Raw genomic sequence first — 24,288 nt, 5'->3', positions numbered from 1 at the left:
GTCACGCTGAATATCCCCGAGAACTACGTTAAGAGTACACGTGTCTGTGGAGTGCTCAGCCACTTGCATGTTAATTTCACGAGCACGTTGTTCCATTGATCGGATCAACTGGAACCCTCGACGTCGTAAGCGACAGAGTGCCAACAACAACAACAAGTATATTTCAACAAATATATGGTTACAAGAGGGTTAACTGCATCTTGAAGCATTGTTTCTGTACTTTTCCATGATTAAAAATAAGACTTAAAAAGAAAACATCATAACTTTTAAGGTCATAGTTTATAGTCTGGAGACAACACTGGCAGAAATATAGCAAAAAAAGACAAAAAAAAAGAAGGTATGCAAATTTGAACATTGCCTATCTTGACTATATAATAATCTACAGAGAATCTTGGCATTTCTGGGTGTGGATAATCAAATAATTAACAAAAAGCAACAATAACATCAAGGAAATGAAGTTTTATATCATCATTATGATTTATAACAACAATGGCAATAACAAAATTAACAGGAACAACAACAACAAAAACATTTATCAAAAAATCAAATGAGAAGTTTGAGAGCCAAAAATTATGAGAAAAGAATTTCAGGTGGATACCAAAAAAGAGAAAAAGAAGTTAACTGACAAAAAGAGGCCTGAAAAATTATTATTATTATTATTATTTTATGTTTGACTTTTGTTTTGCATTTGTACAATATTATTATTATTATTATTATTATTATTATTCAGTAGTTTTATTTTTATAACGTGCTTTCACTTCACTACCGAGCGCAGCTCTGTGCGCCTTGGGTATGTGCTGTGGTTTGCTGTGGTGCTCTTATGTTTACTGTATTGAAAGTGTTTTGCGTAGAATGTGTGCAGTACCCAGTAGTGCAATTTTCTGTATGTTATATATATTTGTAAGTCCTGGTGATTTTGTTATGTATTTGTCTGAATATTTTTTTATTATACCTAAGGCACCTACTATGATAGGAATTGTTTCTGTTTTTAGATTCCACATTCGAGTTATCTCTATTTCCAGGTCTTTGTATTTTGAAAGTTTTTCCATTTCTTTTAGAGAAACGTTGTCATCTGCTGGTATTGAAACATCAATTAGAAGGCATTTTTTTCCTTCATGATCTTTGACAACTATATCTGGTCTATTTGCCTTAATTTCTCTATCTGTGTGTATTGGCATATCCCAGAGTATGGTTGCTTTCTCGTTTTCTGTGACCTTTTCTGGCGTGTGTTTATACCATCTTTTTTCTGTTGCTATTCCATAATGTTGGCATAGCTTCCAGTGTATATAGGTCCCAGCTCTGTCGTGTCTGTGAATATATTCCTTCTTAGCCAGGACTGGGCAGCCAGAGATAATATGATTTATTGTTTCTTGTCGATCTCCACATATTCTACAGTTACTTGTTATATTTCTTTTCATTATGTGTTTTTGGTAATTTCTGGTGGGGAGGCTTTGGTCTTGTGCAGCAATTAAAAATCCTTCAGTCTCTGCTTTGAGTCCTGAGCTTCTCAGCCATTGCTGGGATTTTTCTCTGTCTATTTCTTTCGCATTTAGTTTAGCCCAGTATTTACCATGTAGGGGCTTTTCTTGCCATCGTTTTATCATGGTCCGTTGCTGTTCTAGTTTTAGTTTGGATTTCATTTGTTTTATAGCTTTTGTTGTTTCTTCTTCTTCTTCTTCGTATTTGTTAGGTAGATTGATTTCTTGTTTGTATTTGTCAGCTTCCTTAAATACTGAAAACAGTTTTTTGTTTTGCTCGTGTTTTGTGGCTATTTGTATTAGTTTCCCTTGCTTCTGGAGTAGGTATTTTTGCAGCCCTATGGTGGTTATTTTATAATAGTTTTCTAGCTGTATAAGACCCCTGCCACCTTCTGTGCATTGTATATATAGCCTTTCTATGTCAGATTTTGGGTGGTGCATCCTATATCCTGTCATTATTTTTCTTGTTTTCCTGTCTATTTTACATAGTTCGTTTAGTGTCCAGTTAAGGATGTTGTAGCTGTAGCTTATAACTGGGACAGCTAAAGTGTTGATACCCATTATCTTGTTTTTAGCATTGAGCTTTGTTTTTAGTATTGATCTAACTCGTCTATAGTACTCTTTCTTTATTTTTTCTTTCATTTGTGTATGTTGTATCCTATCTAGTTCATTGACTCCTAAATACTTATATGATTGGCTTTCGTCTAGTTCTCTTATTTCATTGGCTTTATCTAGTGTTATATTGCTACTTTTAACTAATTTTCCTCTTTTCAGGGTTGCTTTGGCACATTATTATTATTATTATTATTATTATTATTATTATTATTATTATTATTATTATTATTGTTGTTGTTGTTGTTGTTGTTGTTATTTAAGGTAGCGAGCTGGCAAAATTGTTAGCACACTGGGCAAAATGCTTAGCAGCATTTTGTATCTTTATATTCTAAGTTCAAATTCTTCTGAGGTTGACTTTACCTTTCATCCTTTCAGGGTCAATAAATTAAGTACCAGCAGAATACTAGAATACTTGAATCAATGTAATTGACTTAACCTCTCCCCAAAAATTTCAGGCCTTGTGCCTTTAGTAGAAAGGATTATTATTATTATTATTATTATTATTAGTAGTAGTAGTAGTATTATATGTTTGGCTTTTGCTTTGTATTTGTACAAACTGACTCCAAGTCTCACCCAGAGACCGCAAGACAAGCTAGAAGTTCAAGTTGGTCTTATGACTAGGGTGCCATGTATTTGGTTTTGCACAGAGTATTGTTCTAGACAATGTCTGTCAAAAACAAGAAAATTAGAAGTTTGTTATATACATTTAAAAGTATTTTTGACAATATTTACAGATTAAAATGTTTTGGGGGATTACATAGACAATATTATTTTTTGTAGGAGTAGTACCCATGAGCACTATTTTTTAAAAATTTCTTCCTTTTTTGGGGGATTTCCTGGTATTTATTCATCATCATCATCATCATCATCATCATCATCATCATCATCATCATCATCATCATTATTATTATTATTATTATTATTATTATTAAGAAGGTCGCCAGCTGGCAGAATCGTTAGCATGCCACGCGAAATGCTTAGCAGTTTTTCGTCTGCCACTATGTTCTGAGTTCAAATTCTACCAAGGTTGACTTTACCTTTCATCCTTTTGGGAGGTGATAAAATAAATACCAGTTGAGTACTGGGGTTGATGTAATCAACTATCCCCCTCCCCCAAATTTCAGGCCTTGTCCCTATAGCAGAAAGGAATAATATTATATTTAAGGTGGTTAGCAGGCATAATCTTTAGTATCAGACAAAATGCTTAGCAGCATTTTGAGTTCAAATCATGTGAAAGTCAACTTCGCCTTTTTTTCTTTCAGGGTTGAGCAAATGGGTTAATGTAATCAACTAACTTTCTCCCCATAAAATTACTGACCTTGTGCTAAAATTGGAAACAATTATTATTATTATCATTATTATTGGCAACCAATAACAAAGGTGGTGAACTGGCAGAATCATTAGCACACTGGCTGAAATGCTAAGCAGTATTTTGCCTGTCGCTATGTTCTGAGTTCAAATTCTGCCAAGGTCAACTTTGTCATTTTTTTTTTTCCGGTTGGTGAAACAAGTACCGGTCAAGCACTGGGGTCGATGTAATTGACTTACCTCCTCCCACAAAAATTTCAGGCCCTATTCCTATAGCAGAAAGGGTTATTATTGGCAAACAAATCGCTTTGCAGTATTTGTTCCAGCTCTTTACCTTCTATGTTTAAATCCTGCGAAATTCAATTTTTCACCTCTTTGGAGTTGATAAAATAAAGTACCAGTCAAGTACTAGAGTAAATGATATTGACTAACACCCTTTCCTCAAAAACTGCTGGCCTTGTGCAAATTAAAAAAAAAAATTTTCCACCCTTTTCCTCATCATTATTATTATATCTGTAAAGTGATTTATTTTGGGAAGGGCATCCAACTTGTAAAAAGCATGCCAAAACAGACAGTGGAACTTGGCAGAGTCTTCTGGTTTACTATCTAAACCCATGCCAGCATGTAAGACAGACATTAAATGATGATGATGATGATGATGATGATGATTGTTATTATTATTGTTATTATTATTCCTTCATAACACAGTGTAAAAATGCACTGGAGTCTTTAGTCATCTGTCAAGTCACAACAAGGACCTCAGACAGATATTTTCCTTAAGGTGTGTGCTGTGCCCAATAAGGCTGCCTTTTGCAAGACATCAATCTTGCATGGGATTTCCAGTTGCCTTAAGGAGTCATGAAGTTTCAATGGGATTGAGCCCAACATTCCGATCACCAGTCGTATCACTTTTACTTTACCTTCTCGCATTCCATATAGTCTTGCCATTTCCACTTTCAATTCAGAGTTCTTGGAGATTTTTTCAACTTCTTTACTTACAATATTCATGTCATTTAGTATGGCTACATCAATGATCTGACAGTATTTGTCTCTCTTATTCAATATGACAATATCCAGCTGACGGTGTTCAATTACACAATCCGTCTGAAAATCATAGTACCAGAGTATCATTACTTTTCCATCTTCCACTTTCAATTGAAAGAAATCAAACCGCCATTCAACATAATGATGTTGAATGGATGTTTGATTTTTATCACTCTCTGTACATGTCTTGAGACTGCACTGTCCTCAGACTAACACCCCAAAACTCTGAAATGTTTATATTGGAGTTTCTGGCATGAATGCCAAGCAGTACAGCATGTCATTTCCAAATTTCTGGCAGAGTGAATTGCATCATGGTGCTGTTTTTCTCACAGACGGTGCACAACTGACCCTACTATACTGTGTAGTTGACAAAATCAAAACCAAACAATGTGTAAGCACAAAAATAAAAATATAAAATGGCAACAATGTACCTAGTGCACCCTGTATATAAAGGCTGCCGGACCTGTAGCTTGATTACAAGTGTTTCATTGAGTATCTCCATTCATACTATATCTCAGCTAAGATAGTGCTAACAGGGCTGCTCAACAATAGCAGTAGCAACAAAACTATTAATTACAAAACAACACCACAAAAAAACAATGATAAATACCAAGTATTGCTGTTATTTGAGAGGAGAAACACTGCCTCCCCTTCTGATGCTCCAAGCAGAATACTTCTCAGTTCAACCCCTTACAACAGTGTTTCTCAACCATTTTTACCTATGAACCTCTTTGATTTTCTATTTTATTTTATTGAATACATACTACTATCACCTTTTGATGTTTAAAAAAATCATATTATATCTTTATATTTAAATATTATTAGGAATTGTATAAAAAAGTGTTAAAATATTTTGTTTATTGTAGAAGTATAACCAATTTATTGGACATAAATTATAACAAAAAATCTTATATGGATCTTCAAGGGTCATGTGAACCCTGTTGAGAAGCACTGCCCTACAAGGCCCTACCAGCTAATAACCATTATGAATCAAGATTCCAGTGGAGCTTCTTGACAAAGTCAGGGAGGACTTGTATTGTGCTGGCTGTGTGGTTGTTCAACATGGTGAAATAGCAGCCAAATCTCTTTTAAACCATGCTCTATTGTTTTTAGAAGAGGAAAAAACACAATGGATAATGTAGTCCAAGATATACAAGATAGGATCACTCTGGTTGGAACATCTTTGAAAATAGGTCAGCTCAGTTAAAGATGACTTAGGAATGAAAACAACAACAACATAAAAAAATTCATTACAAAAAAAATCTCACCACATACTGAAGTGGCAGAATGGTGAAGATCAGGAGTTCAAATCCACTACAAGTAATTCATTGTTTCTATGCACAGAACACTCTACTCCACATTGCCTTAGTTAAACTAGCTGTGAGAAACAATTAATAATGTCATCATGAAATGCTACCTGGGATAGGGGAAAGGTTTATATGAGGGTTAGTCGAAAAGTTCAAAGGCTGACTATGAAGGAGTGATGCTAGAGCTGTGAACACTTGCATACATTAATTTCAGTTCTTCTTATTAATAACTTCATTGTTTCTTTCCAGATAAACTGACACCTGGCTGTTCAATGTAGCAATTCTTCTTGAATTGTAGCAATTCTTGAAAATGGACAAAATTTGGCAACATGGTGTTATCAAGTACCTGCAGAGAAAGGGTTTAACTCACAAGAACATTCATGCTGACATGGTTGCTACATTACAGAATGATATTCCAGCTTCATTGATAGTGCAAAAGTGGGCAGCTGAATTTGGGAGGGGAAGGGAGAGACTTGAAGATGACCCAAGGTCTAGACGTCCTGAAATTTCCACCACTAAAGAAAATATTGATCATGTTCACCACATGGTGAAGGATAACAAGTGATTGACTATAAACTAGATAACCAAGTGCACCAGGCTGATCACATCACAGGAAAATCTGATATTGTGTGAGGTAGATCCAGCTGGTTTCCTCAAATGTTTCCTAAGCCAGCATGAGTGTTGGGTTCATCACTTTGAGTCAGAGACAAAGAGGTAATCCATGCAGTAGAAATACCCCTCCTCTCCTGTTCCAAAGAAGGCCAAGGTCGTTTCTTCTACAGGGAAGGTGGTGGCCTCAGTTTTAGGGGATACAAAATGCATTGTGTTTATTGAGTATTGTGTTTATTGAAAGGGCCACACTATCAATAGCAAGTAGTATGCCAACTTGCTGAGGCAATTATGAAAGGCTATCAAGACCAAACATTCAGGGAAACTGACAAGTCCTTGCTTTCAATGGCTGCTGCGCATGACTGTGGCTTTGAACTAGTTGATCATCCTCCCTATTCTCCTGATTTGGCCCCATCTGATTATCACCTGTTCTCCAACATGGAAAAACACTCGACCAGGAACAAGTATTGAAGTGATGATGACATCATGTCTGCTGTCAATGACTTTTTTGATGAACAGGATGAAAGCTTCTTCACCAATGGGATCCAAACACTGCAAAACTTAATGGAAGAAGTGTGGAGGGCCACAAGGGGAATGTGTTGAAAAATAAACCTCATTTAGTCACATTCTATGAGAATATTTTGGTCAGCCTGTGAGCTTCTCAGCTGACCCTTGCATATCACTACTTAACATCAAAAAACAAGAGCTAGCAAATCATTGACCCTTAAATAGTCTGTGTTTTGGGAAGTATTCATGTTTATGTTCAAGCACCGATTTAAATCTTGAACAATGTGATGCCTGTTTGAAATAACAGTATTTTTATTGATATATATTCATCTCTTAGATTGAATAAATAAAGTAACAGCATACCAGTTTCTTCTTTAACCTGCAACAGTAGCAATAAACAAGAAATAGATATTTTTTTGTTATTTCTGATGCTGGATTCACTCATGTGATTCATAACTCAGTCTTCAAAACAACATAAAACTCCTTATAAGTAAGAATGGATGTTTACTCAGTAAACTTAACTAACCATAATGGCGTTCAAAAATGATTCCAATTGACGAACATTGATTAATGATTGTTTCATCAGAGTCAACTGAGTAGGAGTTACTTTATCTTGCTTTTGGTCCAGAAAATGATGAAGAATAGCTGTAAATATGAAAGCAAGCAGTAAAAACAATGGTCGAAATTGCAAATGTGTATATGATTAACAATAGTAACATCAAAACAACATCAGTTACATGCAAGCATATAAGTAAAAGGAGTGATAACTTAAAAAAGACATTACTACATTCCTCAGATAAGGCATTAATACAAGAAATCTAAATGTTTCCAAAGGACCACAAAATTCATTTAAGATCCTCAGCTTAGCTTTGGATCCATGGCACTGAGCAAATAAGAGACAAGTATTCATCTTGAGAAGATTTTAGACTATAGTAGATAGTACTTTCATATGATCTGGTACCTATTCTCAATAACTTGGTGAAATGGGTATGTAGAATCAAATGCAATTTACAGATACAGTAGATTTGAATTCAAGATCTATAAATTAATAATTCACTATCAAGTTCACTCGGCCTTTTGAATAGCAAATAAGATACTATTCAAACTTTACAGATAATTTTGACAGCTTACTCCATTTTGTGTGTGTGTGTGTGTTCTTTGTACAATGTTTGTAACACAGTGTAACTCATTCAACACCTTCATACCATTTTCTTTATTCTTTTCAAAATCAGAAGAATCCATATGGTCTACATTTATCTTATAACTTTCATAAGATGAGAGAAAAATTTTCCCCTGGATAGGATGCTGGTCTAATATAATAATCTTTTGTTACAGGATCATGAGATAAGCCAAGTCAGCACTATAAGCCTATGAATCAATTCAAGTCAATTCCCAAGTGTAGCATTGATTACCACAGTGATTTATATCACTATCTGTATATATTAGATCTAAGGATCTTGGCCATGTACACATGCAGCAACAATAACAGGATGTCTGTATCACTTGGTCCTATCCACTTAGACATCCACACTTTTCCTTTATACTAAGCCCACCCCACAAAAAGTATCTTGCTAGGTGATTTGTTTTTACCATGTCGAGAGGGAAGGATAACACTAATTATCCTTTATTTTTTTTTCATGCCCTCTGAGACTGATGGAAGGTAATGGTAAAGTTATTCTTATACCAGAGAGATCACTCCAATGCTTGCAATAGAATGATCTCTATTAAAGGCACCCAAGGAGCAGGATGTAATGTCAAACTAGTAACAGATTAAGCCTACCATCCAAGAACTCAGACAGGAAAGAACCAAAGTAAAAACCACATGACATCTTGTCTAAACACTAACAATTCCACCAATCCACTGCTCTGGATGTGTGCTTTATTTTATCTTCCTGAAAAGAAGAAAGGTAAAGCTTACCTTGAAATAATTTGAACTGTGTGCACAGAGAGCTAGAACAAATACCACAAGGTACTCTCACCCCTTGAATGAATGTATATATGTTTGTATGTATGTATGTATGTATGTAAGTATGTATGTATGTATATAAGTACATACATATGTACATACATAATGTATATGCATTAACATACATACATATTTATGTACATACGTACCTATGTACATAAATACGTATGTATGTACATATATATATATACTTATGTATGTATGAATGTATGTATGTGTGTTAATGCATATACATTATTTGGAATCTTCCTGCAAAGAAGGACTGGTTTCTAACAAAGATATAAAGCTCATTCATTGAAATGTAAATGACAAAAACAATATCACACTATAAACTTGAGAAAAGTCTTGTATATTATTACTGTTCCATTTACAGATTGTATTTTCAATGTGCAAAATAGCTGGCTGATTTCTTTTTCTGCAAACTCTAGCTTATCCAGATTGTCACTTAGGCATTTACTCACAAAATCTAGTGTACTAATTATTGGTATAAATGTGAATTTATAGTCAGGAATTTATAGCTCGAGGTTCAAAGCAATTGTCTGTAATTATCTTCTCTCTTTTTGATTTTTGAAGAGATTTTCACATCAAAGGGCAGCTGGCCTCTATGAAAGTTCATACTGTTTCTTGTTTATCCCAAGCAGCAATGTCCAGTTTGTTATGTTTACACATGAGTGAAGGCTTGATGGGAATATTTTACCAATATTCCTTGTTGATGTTTATATATGTATTCAATAATACAGGAATCCTCTATGTTTATTCCAATGCCATTTTATCAAATGGCATTGTATATTATTTCAGTGACAACGTTATTTACATGAGGAGGTAGTACTTTGATGACATTTTTGGTCAGCTGCTAATCACGTGTGATGTTTTCCACAAAAATATGACATGGTCTGCATTTTTGGTCACATTTTGGGGGCACCAAGGGCTTCATTTCTCTTATGCATGCATACATAAATGCGTTGATGAATCAGCACAGAAATTTACATGGTAAAGCCCTCAGTAGAGCTAAGTTCAAGACCTGGTCATAGCTACTTCACTAAGTTCAATTCCTGGTCATTGTTACTTCACTTACTCCACTCTTATCCTTAGAAAAGGAAATTATTCATAACTTCCACTCTCTCCAACCACTGAAGATAATAGGATTGTTTAACCATAAATAGATACTTCTGATTTCAAAAGGTCAAATCAATGATTCTATTTAGCTCTTTATGCTCTGAGTTCAAATCCTACCAACATCAAAATTTAACAGATCAAGCAATCTGCATAGAGAATCCAATCTACTACTGATTCTTATTAGAAATAGTTGTTACTCACAGGTGTACTTATCTATGTATTCACTTGTATTGTGGATATCTCTCTCAATAGTTTTTGACGTCTGTGGAATGGCTTTTTTCAAAATGACTGGCACTGAAATTGAAGGACAATTAGAAATATAACATTTCTGCTGATAAACCCAAATGTATGGCAACAATATGTGAGAGCTATATTTTGTGTGTGTGTGTGTGTGTGTGTGTGTGTGTGTGTGTGTGTGTGTGTGTGTGTGTGTGTGTGCATATGGATATGTACAGGTGCATCAACAAATGTGTGTTTTTGTAAATTATGTTTGTGCATGTTTTAATTTTATGTACCTTAATAAAGTGTGCATATGTTCACGTGCATGTAGTCTGTGTGTGTGTGTGTGTGTGTGTGTGTGTGTGTGTGTGTGTGTGTGTGTGTGAAGCATTCTTTAATGGCTAAACCGTATTTTCTCACTTTACCTCACACAATCATAATAAAACTGAAACACTGCTTCCCACAAATCAAGCTCAATCCATGACACTTCATCAAGTTTCATAAGACAACTTCAGATCAACAGTGCAAGTAACGAACTGATCGATATGTAATGCTCCCAATTTGTTTTGTTTTTATTTAGCTATCATACATACCTGGAAGCAAGGACGATAGACGTGAAATAACTATACCAGTTATCTCCCTTGACACGAGACGCCTAGCGTGATTATTGGTGTACTGATTAGCCCTTTAGCATTTAAACATATCTGGCCAAAATATACTACCCGTTTTATGTTCAAACTAGTCAGATCCAGCCTCTTACACTTATCCTACAATATCATTTTAAAAATAAATGCTCACATCATTGAAATATGAAAGCTATGAAATTATGTAAGATTAATTCAAAACAATGTTATGAAGTAAGCGTTCAATTTGGCAGAGTAACCTGAATGCTAAAGGGTTAAATTCTTAAAACTCTCTATTTTTTTTCCTAAACCTTTGTTTTGGATTCTTCCTTAGAAACACTTCTTAATAAACACAGAACCCAGTTAATAATAATTTCTAATTTAGGAACAAGACCAGCAATTTTAAGGGAAAGGGGCTAATTGTTTATATCACCCTCAATACTTGACCAATACTTTATTTCATAGAATCCCAAAAGGATGAAAGACAATTTTGTTGTTGGCAGGATTTGAACTCAGAGCATAAAGAGCCAGAAAAAATATTGTGAGGCATCTTGTCCAATGCTATAATGATTCTGCCAATCTATCAGTCTCGTAGAGAACCTAATAATTCTTTCTATTATAGGTACAAGGCTTGAAATTTTAGAGAAGGGAGCTAGTTAATTATATTGACACCATTAATTAATTGGTACTAATTTTATTGGCCCTGAAAGGATGAAAGCAAATCTGACCTCAGTGGTATTTGACCTCAGACCATTAAAGAGCCAGACAAAACGCTGCTAAGCATTTTATATGGTGTGCTTAAGATTCTTATTTCTTTACTGCCCACAAGGGGCTACATACAGAGGGGACAAACAAACAGATTAAGTCGATTACATCGACCACAGTGCATAACTGGTACTTATTTAATCGACCTCGAAAGGATGAAAGGCAAAGTCGACCTCGGTGGAATTTGAACTCAGAATGTAGCAGCAGACGAAATACCGCTAAGCATTTCGCGTGGCGTGCTAACGATTCTGCCAGCTCACCGCCTTTTGTGTGTGCTTATGATTCTGAATATGGTGTGTTTATGATTCTGCCAGCTTACCATCTTTACAGAACCTAATAATCCCTTCTACTATAGATGCAAGGCTTGAAACTTTATGGGAAGGGACTTGTCAATTACATCAACCCCAGTGCTTAACTGGTACTTATTTTATTGACCCTGAAAGGATGTAAGGCAAATGTCAACCCCAGTGTTATTTGATTTTTCAGAAGGTCAAGAGCCAAAAGAACTGCTGGCAAGGATTTTATTTGGTGTGCAAACAATTCTGCCAACTTGCCACCTTTACAGAACCTAAGAGTAATAAGGAATGTTCACTGACAGTTAAGTGACTTTCTTACTGATGTGAAACAATATCAATAAACAATATTTGATCTGATCATTTTTCAACCAGTGAAATGATTAATTTGTCCAGATATTTAGATACTAACAGTGACCCTTGTTTATCTTGCAATTCTCCCCAAAGCAACACTTATTAAATCTTGTAATGACCTCTTCCCACCCACCAATGATATGTATTAAACAATATAATGCTCTTCATGAAACAAATATTAGTTCTTGAAGAATTCCCTGTTAAACACTATAACAATTTTAATTGAAGAGATCAAGTATTTACAATTCCCTTTAAAACACTCTTTTGAAATTGTAATATTTTTGATATCATTTCAGATTACACTGCATAAATTAATAGTACTCTTCCCTTTCATGGGACTGTCACATTAAGTTGACAACATACCACCACTTTATAGTGTTACTACTGTATAAATCTCTCTGAGAGATTTAGAAATGTATTATTTCTATTTTTTTTTTCTCTCCATTCTTTCCAAAGCTTGCATTCACTTCCATGGTTGTATTACATTTAATGAATTCATTGCTTTTTTTTTTTTATGGTAAGCAGATGTTACTTGCTTATAATATCAAATGGTTTTAGTAATGAAACGTGTTAAACTTAGTACAGCTAGTTAAAGAAACAATCAGTAATTATCTAATGCAATCTTATAACATACCTTTTTAAAACACCCATTATAACTAGTTGGACTGATCCATGGAGATTTAAAAGTTTTAAATAAAGATAGATTACATGGTTGATGGTGGTAAATTACAAACTCTTTAGTCTTTGACTGATCATCAGGATTCTTTAATTATTCTTATTAATATTGGTTTCTGTACTTACATTGATAGTTCTATCCCAAAGTTTGGAATAGTTCTTTTGTTAGATAGATTTATTTCTCCAGTTTTTATTAAGAAATAAATGTTCCTAATTCAAATACTGCCTCCAACTATATACACACCCAGGAATAAGACATCTGAAGATGATCAGAGAACACTCTCAAGATGAGGCTGATAAAGTAGACAATTATAACTTTGTTAACAACTCATCACAGTCATTTAGACATCAAATCATTATAATTCCTTCCTTTTACTGTCAAATTGATGAATAATTCCCGGTGACATTTTTTGTTTAGTGCCAAATGCTGGGGGTTGCCTATTACCTTCTTTTAAGTATTTTTCACAAGCTACTATCTTGTCAGCTTAAATACAAGCAAGTTTATCACACTCATCAGAAATCTCAACAAATACTGCAAAGCATTTTGTCCAATACTCAGACAACTCTGACAATCCACTGCCCTGGACCAGTTCTTTACACTACTGACTCTGGAAGGATAAAAGTCAAGAAGTTCACCCTAGCTGGCTTTGAACTCAGAACAACTACAAGATATTTTGTCAGGCTCTCTAAAGATTCTGCCATAATTTGTTTTAAAAAGATACATGTACTTACATGGCTAAGACTCTCTTCTCTATATATTTACAATGCATTTTACTATATGAGATTCAGTACCCACAATTATCAAATCTCTTTTTTTCTAATGCTACAATATTCTACAATAAATAATAGATTTCTGTACATACAATTATCAATACCTTTTCTGCTTTACAATAATCTTTCTTAAACAGGTAGATTTATCTGATCAATACTCTCTTCTCTCTATGTTTGTAAAGCATTTTATTAGATAAACTCCAGTACCCACAGTTATTAAATCTCTTTCAATGTTAAAATATACAACAATAAATGGATCGATTTCTGTACTTACAATCATCAATACCTTTTCCACCTTTGCAATACTCCTTATTAAACAGTCGGATTCCAGTGCTTATCATGGTCAGTTCCAAAAGCTGACGTTCTTTATCTCCTTTGCCCAAAGCTAAGAATGTCCCAAGTTCTGCTTGAGGAAAAACACTCTGGACAGCCGCTGGTGTAATAATAAAAAGGGGTAGAATCAGACATTATGACAAAAATCAGGTAAATTAGCAGACAATCAAATATTTAAACTATTAAACAAAGGATTTTCAGAAGGCTTGAGTTCTTTCCTTGTTTCAAATACTTTATATTCTTGTAAAAGTTCTGTAGTGTTATGACAACACCATATCCTGACAAACTGCTGCTGTTACTGCTGCTACTATTAACTACTACAACAAACAATAACAGTAGCTACAATAATTTTGATGCGATATATTTTTTGAAATTACCAACTGGATAAAATATCCAGTGTCATATGTTGAGTTCAAATCCTCCTTAGGTATTTTCTTATTTATCCCTTGATGTTATGCACTTCGTTTCCCCTACATTTCAAAAGCAGGCACTGATCTCTTGAACATATTACCTTAAAATTTATTTTTCATCCAATTAAAATCCTGAAATTTGAACTAAACAACCTTTTGTGCTCTTCATAGTTCTTGTTAATATTTCTTTTTCATGTTCAAGTAGATACATGAGTCATAAATTCCAAATAAAATAAAGCAACACTACTACAAAATAGAACTTTAAAATAAACCAAACTTATTAAACAAAGAAAAATGCCAAAAGGATTGATTTTTTTTTCTTTTCTTCCTTAGGTGCAAAGTTTAACCCTTTAACATTTAAACTGGCTATAAGCAGCCCAAATGTTCTATGTGGTTTATGTTAAAAGTGACCAGATCTAGCCTCTCACACCTATCCAACAATGTCATTCTAAAAATATACAATGATATCATCGAAATCTTGAAGCTACAAGATAGTGTATGATTAACTCAAAACAAAATAAATAAATAATGTTGCAAGGGAGGTAATAAATCTGAATGCTAAACAGTTAATTCAGCTCCTATATACGTTTAGGCCACAACGGAAATATTTACCTTTGAAGTTTTGTCTAATCAATTAAAAAAGTTGGAGTCAATTAAATATTCACACAAAATAGACATTAACCCTTTTGTTACCAACCCACCTGTGACCTCCCCTGGTTCTAGGACACAAACATCCTGTTTTAAAGTGATCTAAATTCAATTCTTCCATCAAAATTTTATGCGAATTTAAGTTCCAAGCAACAGATTAATAATGACAAAATTATTTTACGAAATTCTTAATTATCTTAAAAGTTGACTGAAGTAAAGTTTGTATACTTCAGTAGAAATATGGTAATGGAAGGATTAATCAATTGTAATGTCTTAGTCACAGGAAATACACTAAGAAAACATCACAAATGAATTCCAAGTGTAGGCTCCTCTACCCGCTAGAAATAGCAACCAAATTTCCTCAAATCACACCATACCATCTTAAAGAAGAGAAAGCTCATTAGAATGTCTTTAACCGTAGATCTGTTCAACCTGGCTAGAAACTAAACCACAACAATGGTATGTTTAAAATTTTCAATTTCAGTTGATCGATATTTCAGACAAGGCATCCCTCGACCCATGTAGTATTTTACTTCTGAGCCTCTCGAAGCATTACTCTGAATTTAATTCAAATATTAATTTCATTTGATTAGACAATTGACAAAGGCTTTTAAAGAGGAGTTCACATAAATTGAACACTTTATATTACTGATGTTTAGCATGTAACTTCGTTCTTCCATTAAACATTGGGTTACGAATGAATGAATGAATGAATGAAAGGAAAATAAAACATGACAACAAAAATAAAGCCTAGGAATGAATACAATGCAACATAGAATGTTGCAAGGGAAATAATTAAAGGTATCCTGTTGCTACAGTTATTTCCCTTGTCAAAACTGGTTGATTGCAATGAGATTTGCTTTCTGAAACAAGAGGTCGAGACATTTAATTACATTTTATTCTGCTTTTTCTCTTCCCCAACTTATACAGATTTGAATATACAGTTTAATCTTTGATTTTCGTCCGGGCTTTCATACACTTTTACAGCATTTAATAACGTTTATGGCAGGCAAAGTAACAAGAGGCAACTTAATAAAAGCAAGGAAAAGAATTAGTCATAATCAGAGTTCAAGCAATCAACTTAAAAAACACATGTTTATCTCGTCTCTTGAAACAGCGTAAAGTCATAACAGTTATACGTATTTAGGAAACATGGTGTCATGTAATGAAAACATGCATAAACAAAACATTTTCTCTGAAGATGATATAACAACCTTAACTCTTTCAACTTGATAAACATCCAATCATCATCATCATTATCATCATCGTCGTCGTCGTCGTCGTCATCATCATCATCATCATCATCGTCATTGTCGTTGTTTCAATGCCCACTGTCCCATTCTTCCAGGAGTCAGACGGAATTGAATGGCCAGACGCCCTCAGTTTCGCCGGAAACTCACCTATTTCCAAGTAAGATGATATTTCGCTATGGCCTGATATGTTTCCATAGAATATTGGAAAAGAACGACACCACTTGTATGATGCTTGTTTACAACTATACAATGTCAAGACAAGGAAACACAAACACACATACACAAACACACACAGACACACACACACACATCCACACCCACCCACATACACACATGCATGTGTGTGTACACACACACACAGATATATACATATACACACACGTGTTTTTCATTCTCTTTCCATTCTGTTACTGCTCTCAAACCTTTCTGTTGAAGAGCATAGACTTGAAACGTCAAAGACTTTTTCATTCTTTCCAAGTGTTAAACTAAAACACTTATTTGTTGTTCCCTCACCTATTTTTTATCTTTTGCTTTCTGTAAATATGAACAATATATATATATATATATATATATATATATATTCTTTAATTCTTTTACTTGTTTCAGCCATTTGACTGCAGCTATGCTGGAACACTGCCTTCAATCTAACAAATCGACCCCCAGGATTTATTCTGCAAGGGAGATAATAAATCTGAATGCTAAAGGGTTAATTCAATTCCTGTATACATTATATCAGTCTCTTTTCCTGAACCGCTAAGTTTCGGGGACGTAAACACACCAACATCAATTGTCAAGCGATGGTGTGGGGACAAACACAGACACACAAATACATACATAAATACGTACTTACACACATGTTGTTGTTGTTGGTACTCTGTCGCTTATGACGTCGAGGGTTCCAGTTGATCCGATCAACGGAACAACCTGCTCATGAAATTAATGTGCAAGTGGCTGAGCACTCCACAGACACGTGTACCTTTAACGTAGTTCTCGGGGATATTCAGCGTGACACAGTGTGACAAGGCTGACCCTTTGAATTACAGGCACAACAGAAACAGGAAGTAAGAGTGAGAGAAAGTTGTGGTGAAAGAGTACAACAGGGTTCGCCACCATCCCCTGCTGGAGCCTCATGGAGTTTTAGGTGTTTTCGCTCAATAAACACTCACAACGCCCGGACTGGGAATTGAAACCGCGATCCTATGACCGCAAGTCCGCTGCCCTAACTACTGGGCCATTGCGCCTCCACTACTTACACACATACATACATACACACATACATACATATATATAATATATATATATATATATATATATATATATATATATATGCTGATGACCTTGCTCTAATTGCTGAGTCACTATCAGAACTAGAGGAGAAGTTTCAGGTATGGAAGCAAGGACTAGAATCGAAGGGCCTTAGAGTCAACTTAGCTAAAACCAAAGTACTAATAAGTAAGAAGGTAGACAAAACACAAACCCCTTCGGGTAGATGGCCCTGCTCCATCTGTAGAAAAGGCGTAGGTAGAAACTTCATAAGTTGTACCCAGTGTAAGCTATGGACACATAAGAGGTGCAACAATATGAAAGGAAAGCTAACTAGCAAGATAGTTTTTGTATGTGGCAGATGATCAGGAGCAATAAACGCTGAAAATGCGCAGAAAACAACCTTTGCCACATTCCAGGGAGAAAAACTAAAAGTAGTTGATAGCTTCTGCTATCTAGGTGACCAAGTTAGTAGCAGGGGAGGGTGCGCTGAAAGTGTAGCTGCTAAAATAAGAATAGCCTGGGCAAAGTTCAGAGAGTTCTTACCTCTGCTGGTGACAAAAGGCCTCTCGCTCAGAATAAAAGGTAGACTGTATGATGCATGCGTATGAACCGCCATGCTACATGGCAGTGAAACTTGGGCCGTGACTGCTGAGGACATGCATAAGCTCGCAAGAAACGAAGCCAGTATGCTCCGGTGGATGTGTAATGTCAGTGTGCATACTCGACAGAGTGTAAGTACCTTGAGAGAAAAGTTAGACCTAAGAAGCATCAGTTGTGGTGTGCAAGAGAGATGATTGCGCTGGTATGGTCATGTGGCAAGAATGGATGAGGATAGCTGTGTGAAAAAGTGCCACACCCTAGAGGCTGAGGGTACCAATAGAAGAGGTAGACCCAGGAAGACCTGGGATGAGGTGGTGAAGCACGACCTTCGAACATTAGGCCTCACCGAGGCAATGACTAGTGACCGAGACCTTTGGAAATATGCTGTGCATGAGAAGACTCGGCAAGACAAGTGAGACCATAACACGTGGCCTTTACCAGGGTTGTAGCCAGCCTACTTATGTGTACCTTTCCTTTTTTGGACACAAAACCCTGCTTGTGAAGACCTGTTGAGGCAAGTGAAATCGAAATCGAAATTGAACCAAATTCGATGACTGGCACTCATGCCAACCTTCCTTCATTGGACACTAAACTCGGCTTACGAAGATCTGTTGGGGCAAATGAGATTGAAACTGAACCAAATTCGGTGACTGGCACCCGTGCTAGTGGAGCGCTAACAGCACCATCCGAGTGGGATCACTGCCAGAGCAGCAGTCTCACTTCCGTGGCAGTGGCACGTAAAAAGCACCATTTGAGCGCGATTGTTTCCAGCTTCGCCTTACTGGCACTTGTGCCGGTGGCATGTGAACAAAACATTGGACTGACTCCTGTGCAGGTGGCATGTAAAAAACACCATTTGAGCATGGCTGTTGCCAGTACTGCCAGATAGGACCCTGTGCCAGTGGCAGGTAAAAAGCACCCACTACACTCTCAGAGTGGTTGGCATTAGGAAGGGCATCCAGCTGTAGAAACTCTGCCAGACCAGATTGGAGTCTGGTGTAGCCATCTGGTTCGCCAGTCCCCAGTCAAATCGTCCAACCCATGCTAGCATGGAAAGTGGATGTTAAATGATGATGATGATGATGATGATGATGATGATGGTGAATTAAAAACATATATCAGAAAGAAGCACACTCTAAAGAATAGAGCAGCATATACATATATACATACATACATACATACATATATATATATATATATATGTATATATATATACTAGTAGAGATACCTAGTGTTGCCCATGTTACATGGAATTGAAGAATTAGACTTTTCTTTTATATTTTCTCTAATGAACTGGAATACCTATGATTCAAATTTCATCAAAATTGGAGATTAAGAATTTTAATGGGGGTTCTTTCTCTTTTTGCACACCCTAACAAAATTTTTAATCATGACATATTTATCCCATACTACTCATCTTTATGTCCAGATTCCAAAATCCAAATCTTATAAAACCTATTCATAAGATTTTGCACCACAAATGTGGAGCATTGCAATCTATAATATAATGATCTTTCTTGATGACTTCACTCATATGATATGACAAACTTTCCCAAACTGCTTCTTCTTCAGTGCTAGGAACAAAAATATGAAATATGAATGACTGCTTAAATGACTGAGGAACAGCAAATTTCAAGTTCCTACAGTTCCTGTCACAACTTAGAAATGCATGTGATACTTGTAAACAAGTGTATCTTACAAGTAGTGTCATTCATTTCCAATATTCTGCAAAAACATGTCAGGCCATGGGGAAGTATTACTTTGCTTGGAAACAGTTAAGGGTTAGTGAGAGGAAGGGCATCCAGCTGTAGAAAATCTGCTGCAATAAACTCCATCCAAGCAATGCAAATATGGAAAAACAAATGCTAAAAATGACTGTGGCTGCAGCAGTAGTGATGACAATGACGACAAACGTAAGTGAGAGGGAGAGAGAGAGAGAGAGAGAGAGAGAGAGAGAGAGAGAGAGAGAGTGTGTGTGTGGTGCAACTCAAGAATTGACAATCGACACTAACCCACATCCTCACACAAGTTTTGTACATAGAACCCAACTAAATTAGATGATATTGCCCTTTCTACTAGAGTGAGGAGAAACAAACAACCAATCAAAGAACCCCTAGTAATTAATACAGGAGAGTATACAAACCTGTGGCTTCCCTTACAACTGCCAAATCAGATGGGCTACCAAGACCAGATCGAAGCAGGATGGCTAACACAATCTTGTGATAGAGATTCTCAAATTCTTCTTTGATCTGGGCTCGGCTGTCGGTGATTTCTCGTATCACTGGCTGCATACGGGATTCCAGTACTCTTCGATGTTCTTCCAGAAATTGCTCTTAATAGAGAAACAGAATATAGAAAAAGTTTATAACCCTTTTATGGAAAAAGTAGTGAACAAAGACCTTGAAAGACTTCTGTAAAGACTAAATGGAAAAACAATATTCAATTGTGGTGGTGGTACTGAGACAGAATACTATTATTGTAATAGTCATACAGTGGTGTTAGTATGGCAGTGGTGGCGGTGATAGTGGTGGTCGTGGTGGTGATGATGATAATGATAGTGGGACTGTTGCTAATAGTGTAGTAGTGGTACTATTTTTGTAATGGTGGTATAGCAGCGGTGGTGGTTTTGTAAAGTTAAGTGTGGTCATCCTCGAGTAGTAATTAAAGACAGGTTACAGTATAGTAATTTATTAACACCTTCTACTGCTGCCCACAGAAGAATTTAGTTCAACATTGCAGTCTAATAAAATACATGTCAACTGTTGTTGTCCTCATCACAGTCTTCTCTGATAAAGTGGACATATAACACTTTAGTAACTGGTCGATCAAAGAAGTTAAATTAATATTTCCATCTTTCGTTATTGGGCTACACATAGTGGTGGTGGTGGTGGTGGTTTTGGTGATGGTGGCAGCGGTAGTGGTGGAATGATATTCCAATATAATAAACTAAAGAGAGGAGATCAAACTATTGTATAAAAATGTCCTTCTTTGGCTCATAGAAGTTCCATCTCATGTAAGTATTTTGTGTGGTAACAGAAAATTTGGAATATGTCTAAGGTCCCTAGACATATTCTTCATTGGTGTTCATCAGTGTTAATGATGTTCTTTACTTAAAACTAACTCTTACAAAACAAGGAATTAAATTTGGGATGGAAATACTTAATCAAGACCAGTTTCCACAATGACACTTGAGTACATACAGCATGTTTTATTTGTTACTTTGTTGTCCAAATTTAGGAGCCTCTTCTTCTTTTATGGTAACATATTGAGCATATGCATAAGGTTAGATCATTATTTTAACATTTGGCTGCATCTTATTGTCATTAGCTGCTCGATTATAAAGGAAGAAATTTAGACACTTTTATTTTAGTCAGTACCATCTTTAAGAGGTGCTATGGGTGTTGCAGGTCCAGGGTTGAGAAGGCACATAAATCAATCCCTTAAGTGAAGGACCATATGAAAATATGTAGTTTAATTATTCTTTGGTACAGTACCAGGACCACAAGTACTTAAAAGTGGCCCTGATTCTAGTCAAATGAAATATGTCAAATAATGAAATCTTAGGATCTCAACATAATGCCTAGAGCAAGGTGTTCCCTCATATCTTTATAGCCAAAATTCCAGTATTTTAACATTAATATTACACTACTTTGGAAAGGCAGTGACCTGGCAAGATCATGACCATGCTGGACAAAACGCTTAGTGGCATTTCGTCCGTCTTTATGTTCTGAGTTCAGATGCTGTTGGGGTTGACTTTGTCTTTCATCCTTTTGGAGTCAATAAGATAAGTACAAGTTGAGCACTGGGGGTCAATGTAATTGATGTACTCTCTCTCCTGAAATTGTTGGCCTTGTGCCAAATTTGCAAAAACAGTGAGTGATGAATGAATGACATGAAAGTGACAGGGCCAAGTATACACAATATTTTGTAACTAAATCATAGGTTGTGAATTCAAGTCTACTCCAAGCATTTTGTTGTGTTTCTTGGCTGAACACAGCTGTTACTCAGAAGGCATAGAGGTCCATATGTGACGTTGGAGTAAAGCACTTTGAAACCAAACACAAGAGACAGCATAAAGAGAGGAGATGTCACTATCAATCCTCTGCAGCTGTTGTTTGTGGTCACTTTCAGTTCCCTTATTGCTACAGGATCTGTCATCACCTTTGATGGGTTGTCATTAGCAAGTAATCAAGTGGCTGAACACCTTGTGCTACATTTGCTCTGATCATCTAGTAGCCAGAAATAGGTATCAGATTATCTAAGAATGTTACATATGATAGACTGGAGTTTTGTCCAGTGAAAGATTCATCTGTCATTTTCAAGCAAAAAAAAAAAAAACCAGACATAAGCACTAGCTCTGAAAATACTTAACTGTTTAGAAGGAAATTAGTTTGAAAACTGTAAAGTTTTATTATTATCATTATTGTTCATGATGTGCAAGAATGTTCCACATTCAGAATCAATGTCCTTGATACTGGGTCACAACCAGTTTCTTTAGATATTGAGGACCTTTCTTAAAATCTTTGCTCTTCCCAACAGAGCAGATTTCTAAATTAATGCAAACCTTGTAGTTTTACCAATCTCAATAAAGGAGCTGTTAAGTCTGTTGGTGACAGGATTATTATTATTATTAATTATTATTATTATTATTATTATCATTATTATTATTATTATTATTATTATTTTTATTATTATTTCTATTTTCACAGAGCTCTTGATTTTACTTGTCCCAGTTAATTCTGTAAGAGTGAACAGCAACCTAGTCATGATATTTAACACTCAAGTACCAATCTCAAAATCTTCGTTGTCTCTAATAGAACAGTTTTTTTTTAACTTTAACATGTTCTACTCCCAAGTTAATCCCACTTTCTTCAACAGATTTCTCAAACTTGGTTGTTAATGTTCCCAGTGCCCCTACAACTACTGGGACGACAGTTACTTTCTTCTTTATTGTTGTTATTGTTGCTGTCATTATTATTATTATTATTATTATTATTACTATCATGCATTGGTGGAAAGTTTTAACAGAAACAAGTAATATACTGACCTCGAGTGGTGTAATTCATATCAAAGTAAACCTGCATTTTTATAGTGTCCAATGATGGAGACTTTGGATTCAAGAGGTTCATAACACACAGCTAAAAATTAATGAAATAAACAAATAAAAAGTTATTTCCATTTGATATTTCAAAAGATCTTTCAATTTTACTACAGCATTTAGGAGAATCTACAATGAATGGAGAATAACAAACTTGAATGTGGTTTATTGGCTATGCAAAATTGATTCATAAGAAATAAAGAGTACAAATGAGGTGAGAAATAAAGGCCATCAGGAATCAATGGAATTGGTAAGGTGTGTGAAAGGATGCTGGTAATACTTGTTTAAACATGTAATATGAATGGAGGAAGCACACTGTAGAAGTGTGATACCAGACTTCATACAGCATGCATACTTCATACTCTTAACAGTTAAGAGTACAAGATAAGTATATGCTATATATAAAGACCCCCCTTCAGTTATGAATGACTATGGGATTGCACCTAGAAAGTTACACTCCAAGGCACAAGTCTGGGCAAGGTTGTCTATGGAAGACCAACAGTCACCCATGCATACCAGTCTCTCTCCATGCCACCAATGTTATTCAAGGGAAAGGCAAAGGCCAATACAGCTTGGCACCAGTGACATCACGACTCATTTCTACAGCTGAGTGAACTGGAGTGAAGTGAAATAAAGTGTCTTGCTTGAGAGCACAACACTCAGCCCAGTCTGGGAATCGAACTCACTACATCATAATTGTGAGCCCGATGCTCTAACCACTGAGCCATGCCATAGAGAGAGATAAAATAGATGTCATCATATCTGAAGATATTGGACCTCACAACCATGATGACATAAGACTGAGACAAAAAGAGAGATATAATGTTGCAATATATGTTCAACCCACGGAAAGAGGAAAATTGTAGTTACAGAAAGTGGAGAGGATGAGGAGGACAAAAATGTATACAGCTAAAATGAAGACGATATTTTAATAAATAAGGCAGTGAGCTGGTAGAAACATTAGCACGATGGCTGAAATGCTTAGCGGTATTTCATCTGTCTTTATGTTCTGAGTTCAAATTCCACTGAG

The 24,288-nt window shown here is 35.6% G+C and overlaps 1 protein-coding gene across 3 annotated transcripts in view; it reads right to left on the bottom strand.

Annotated features, from left to right (window-relative positions):
* LOC106881530 (cilia- and flagella-associated protein 206) overlaps nt 1-24,288 on the bottom strand; it is a 99,270-nt gene that overhangs the window by 30,954 nt on the left and 44,028 nt on the right. For all 3 annotated transcript variants that reach the window (XM_014931950.3, XM_052965702.2, XM_052965703.2), the window contains 5 exons: nt 23,208-23,298; nt 20,304-20,492; nt 13,925-14,083; nt 10,152-10,244; nt 7,395-7,513 (listed from right to left, as the gene is read on the bottom strand). In XM_014931950.3, coding sequence (XP_014787436.1) covers nt 7,395-7,513; nt 10,152-10,244; nt 13,925-14,083; nt 20,304-20,492; nt 23,208-23,298 — 651 coding nt within the window. The remainder of the gene's footprint in view (nt 1-7,394; nt 7,514-10,151; nt 10,245-13,924; nt 14,084-20,303; nt 20,493-23,207; nt 23,299-24,288) is intronic.

Source organism: Octopus bimaculoides, chromosome 2 (genome assembly GCF_046866305.1).
Source record: "Octopus bimaculoides isolate indiv1 chromosome 2, ASM4686630v1, whole genome shotgun sequence".
NCBI lineage: Eukaryota > Metazoa > Mollusca > Cephalopoda > Octopoda > Octopodidae > Octopus > Octopus bimaculoides.
Note: the sequence above shows the minus strand (reverse complement) of the source record. Positions and strands in the feature narration are given on the sequence as shown.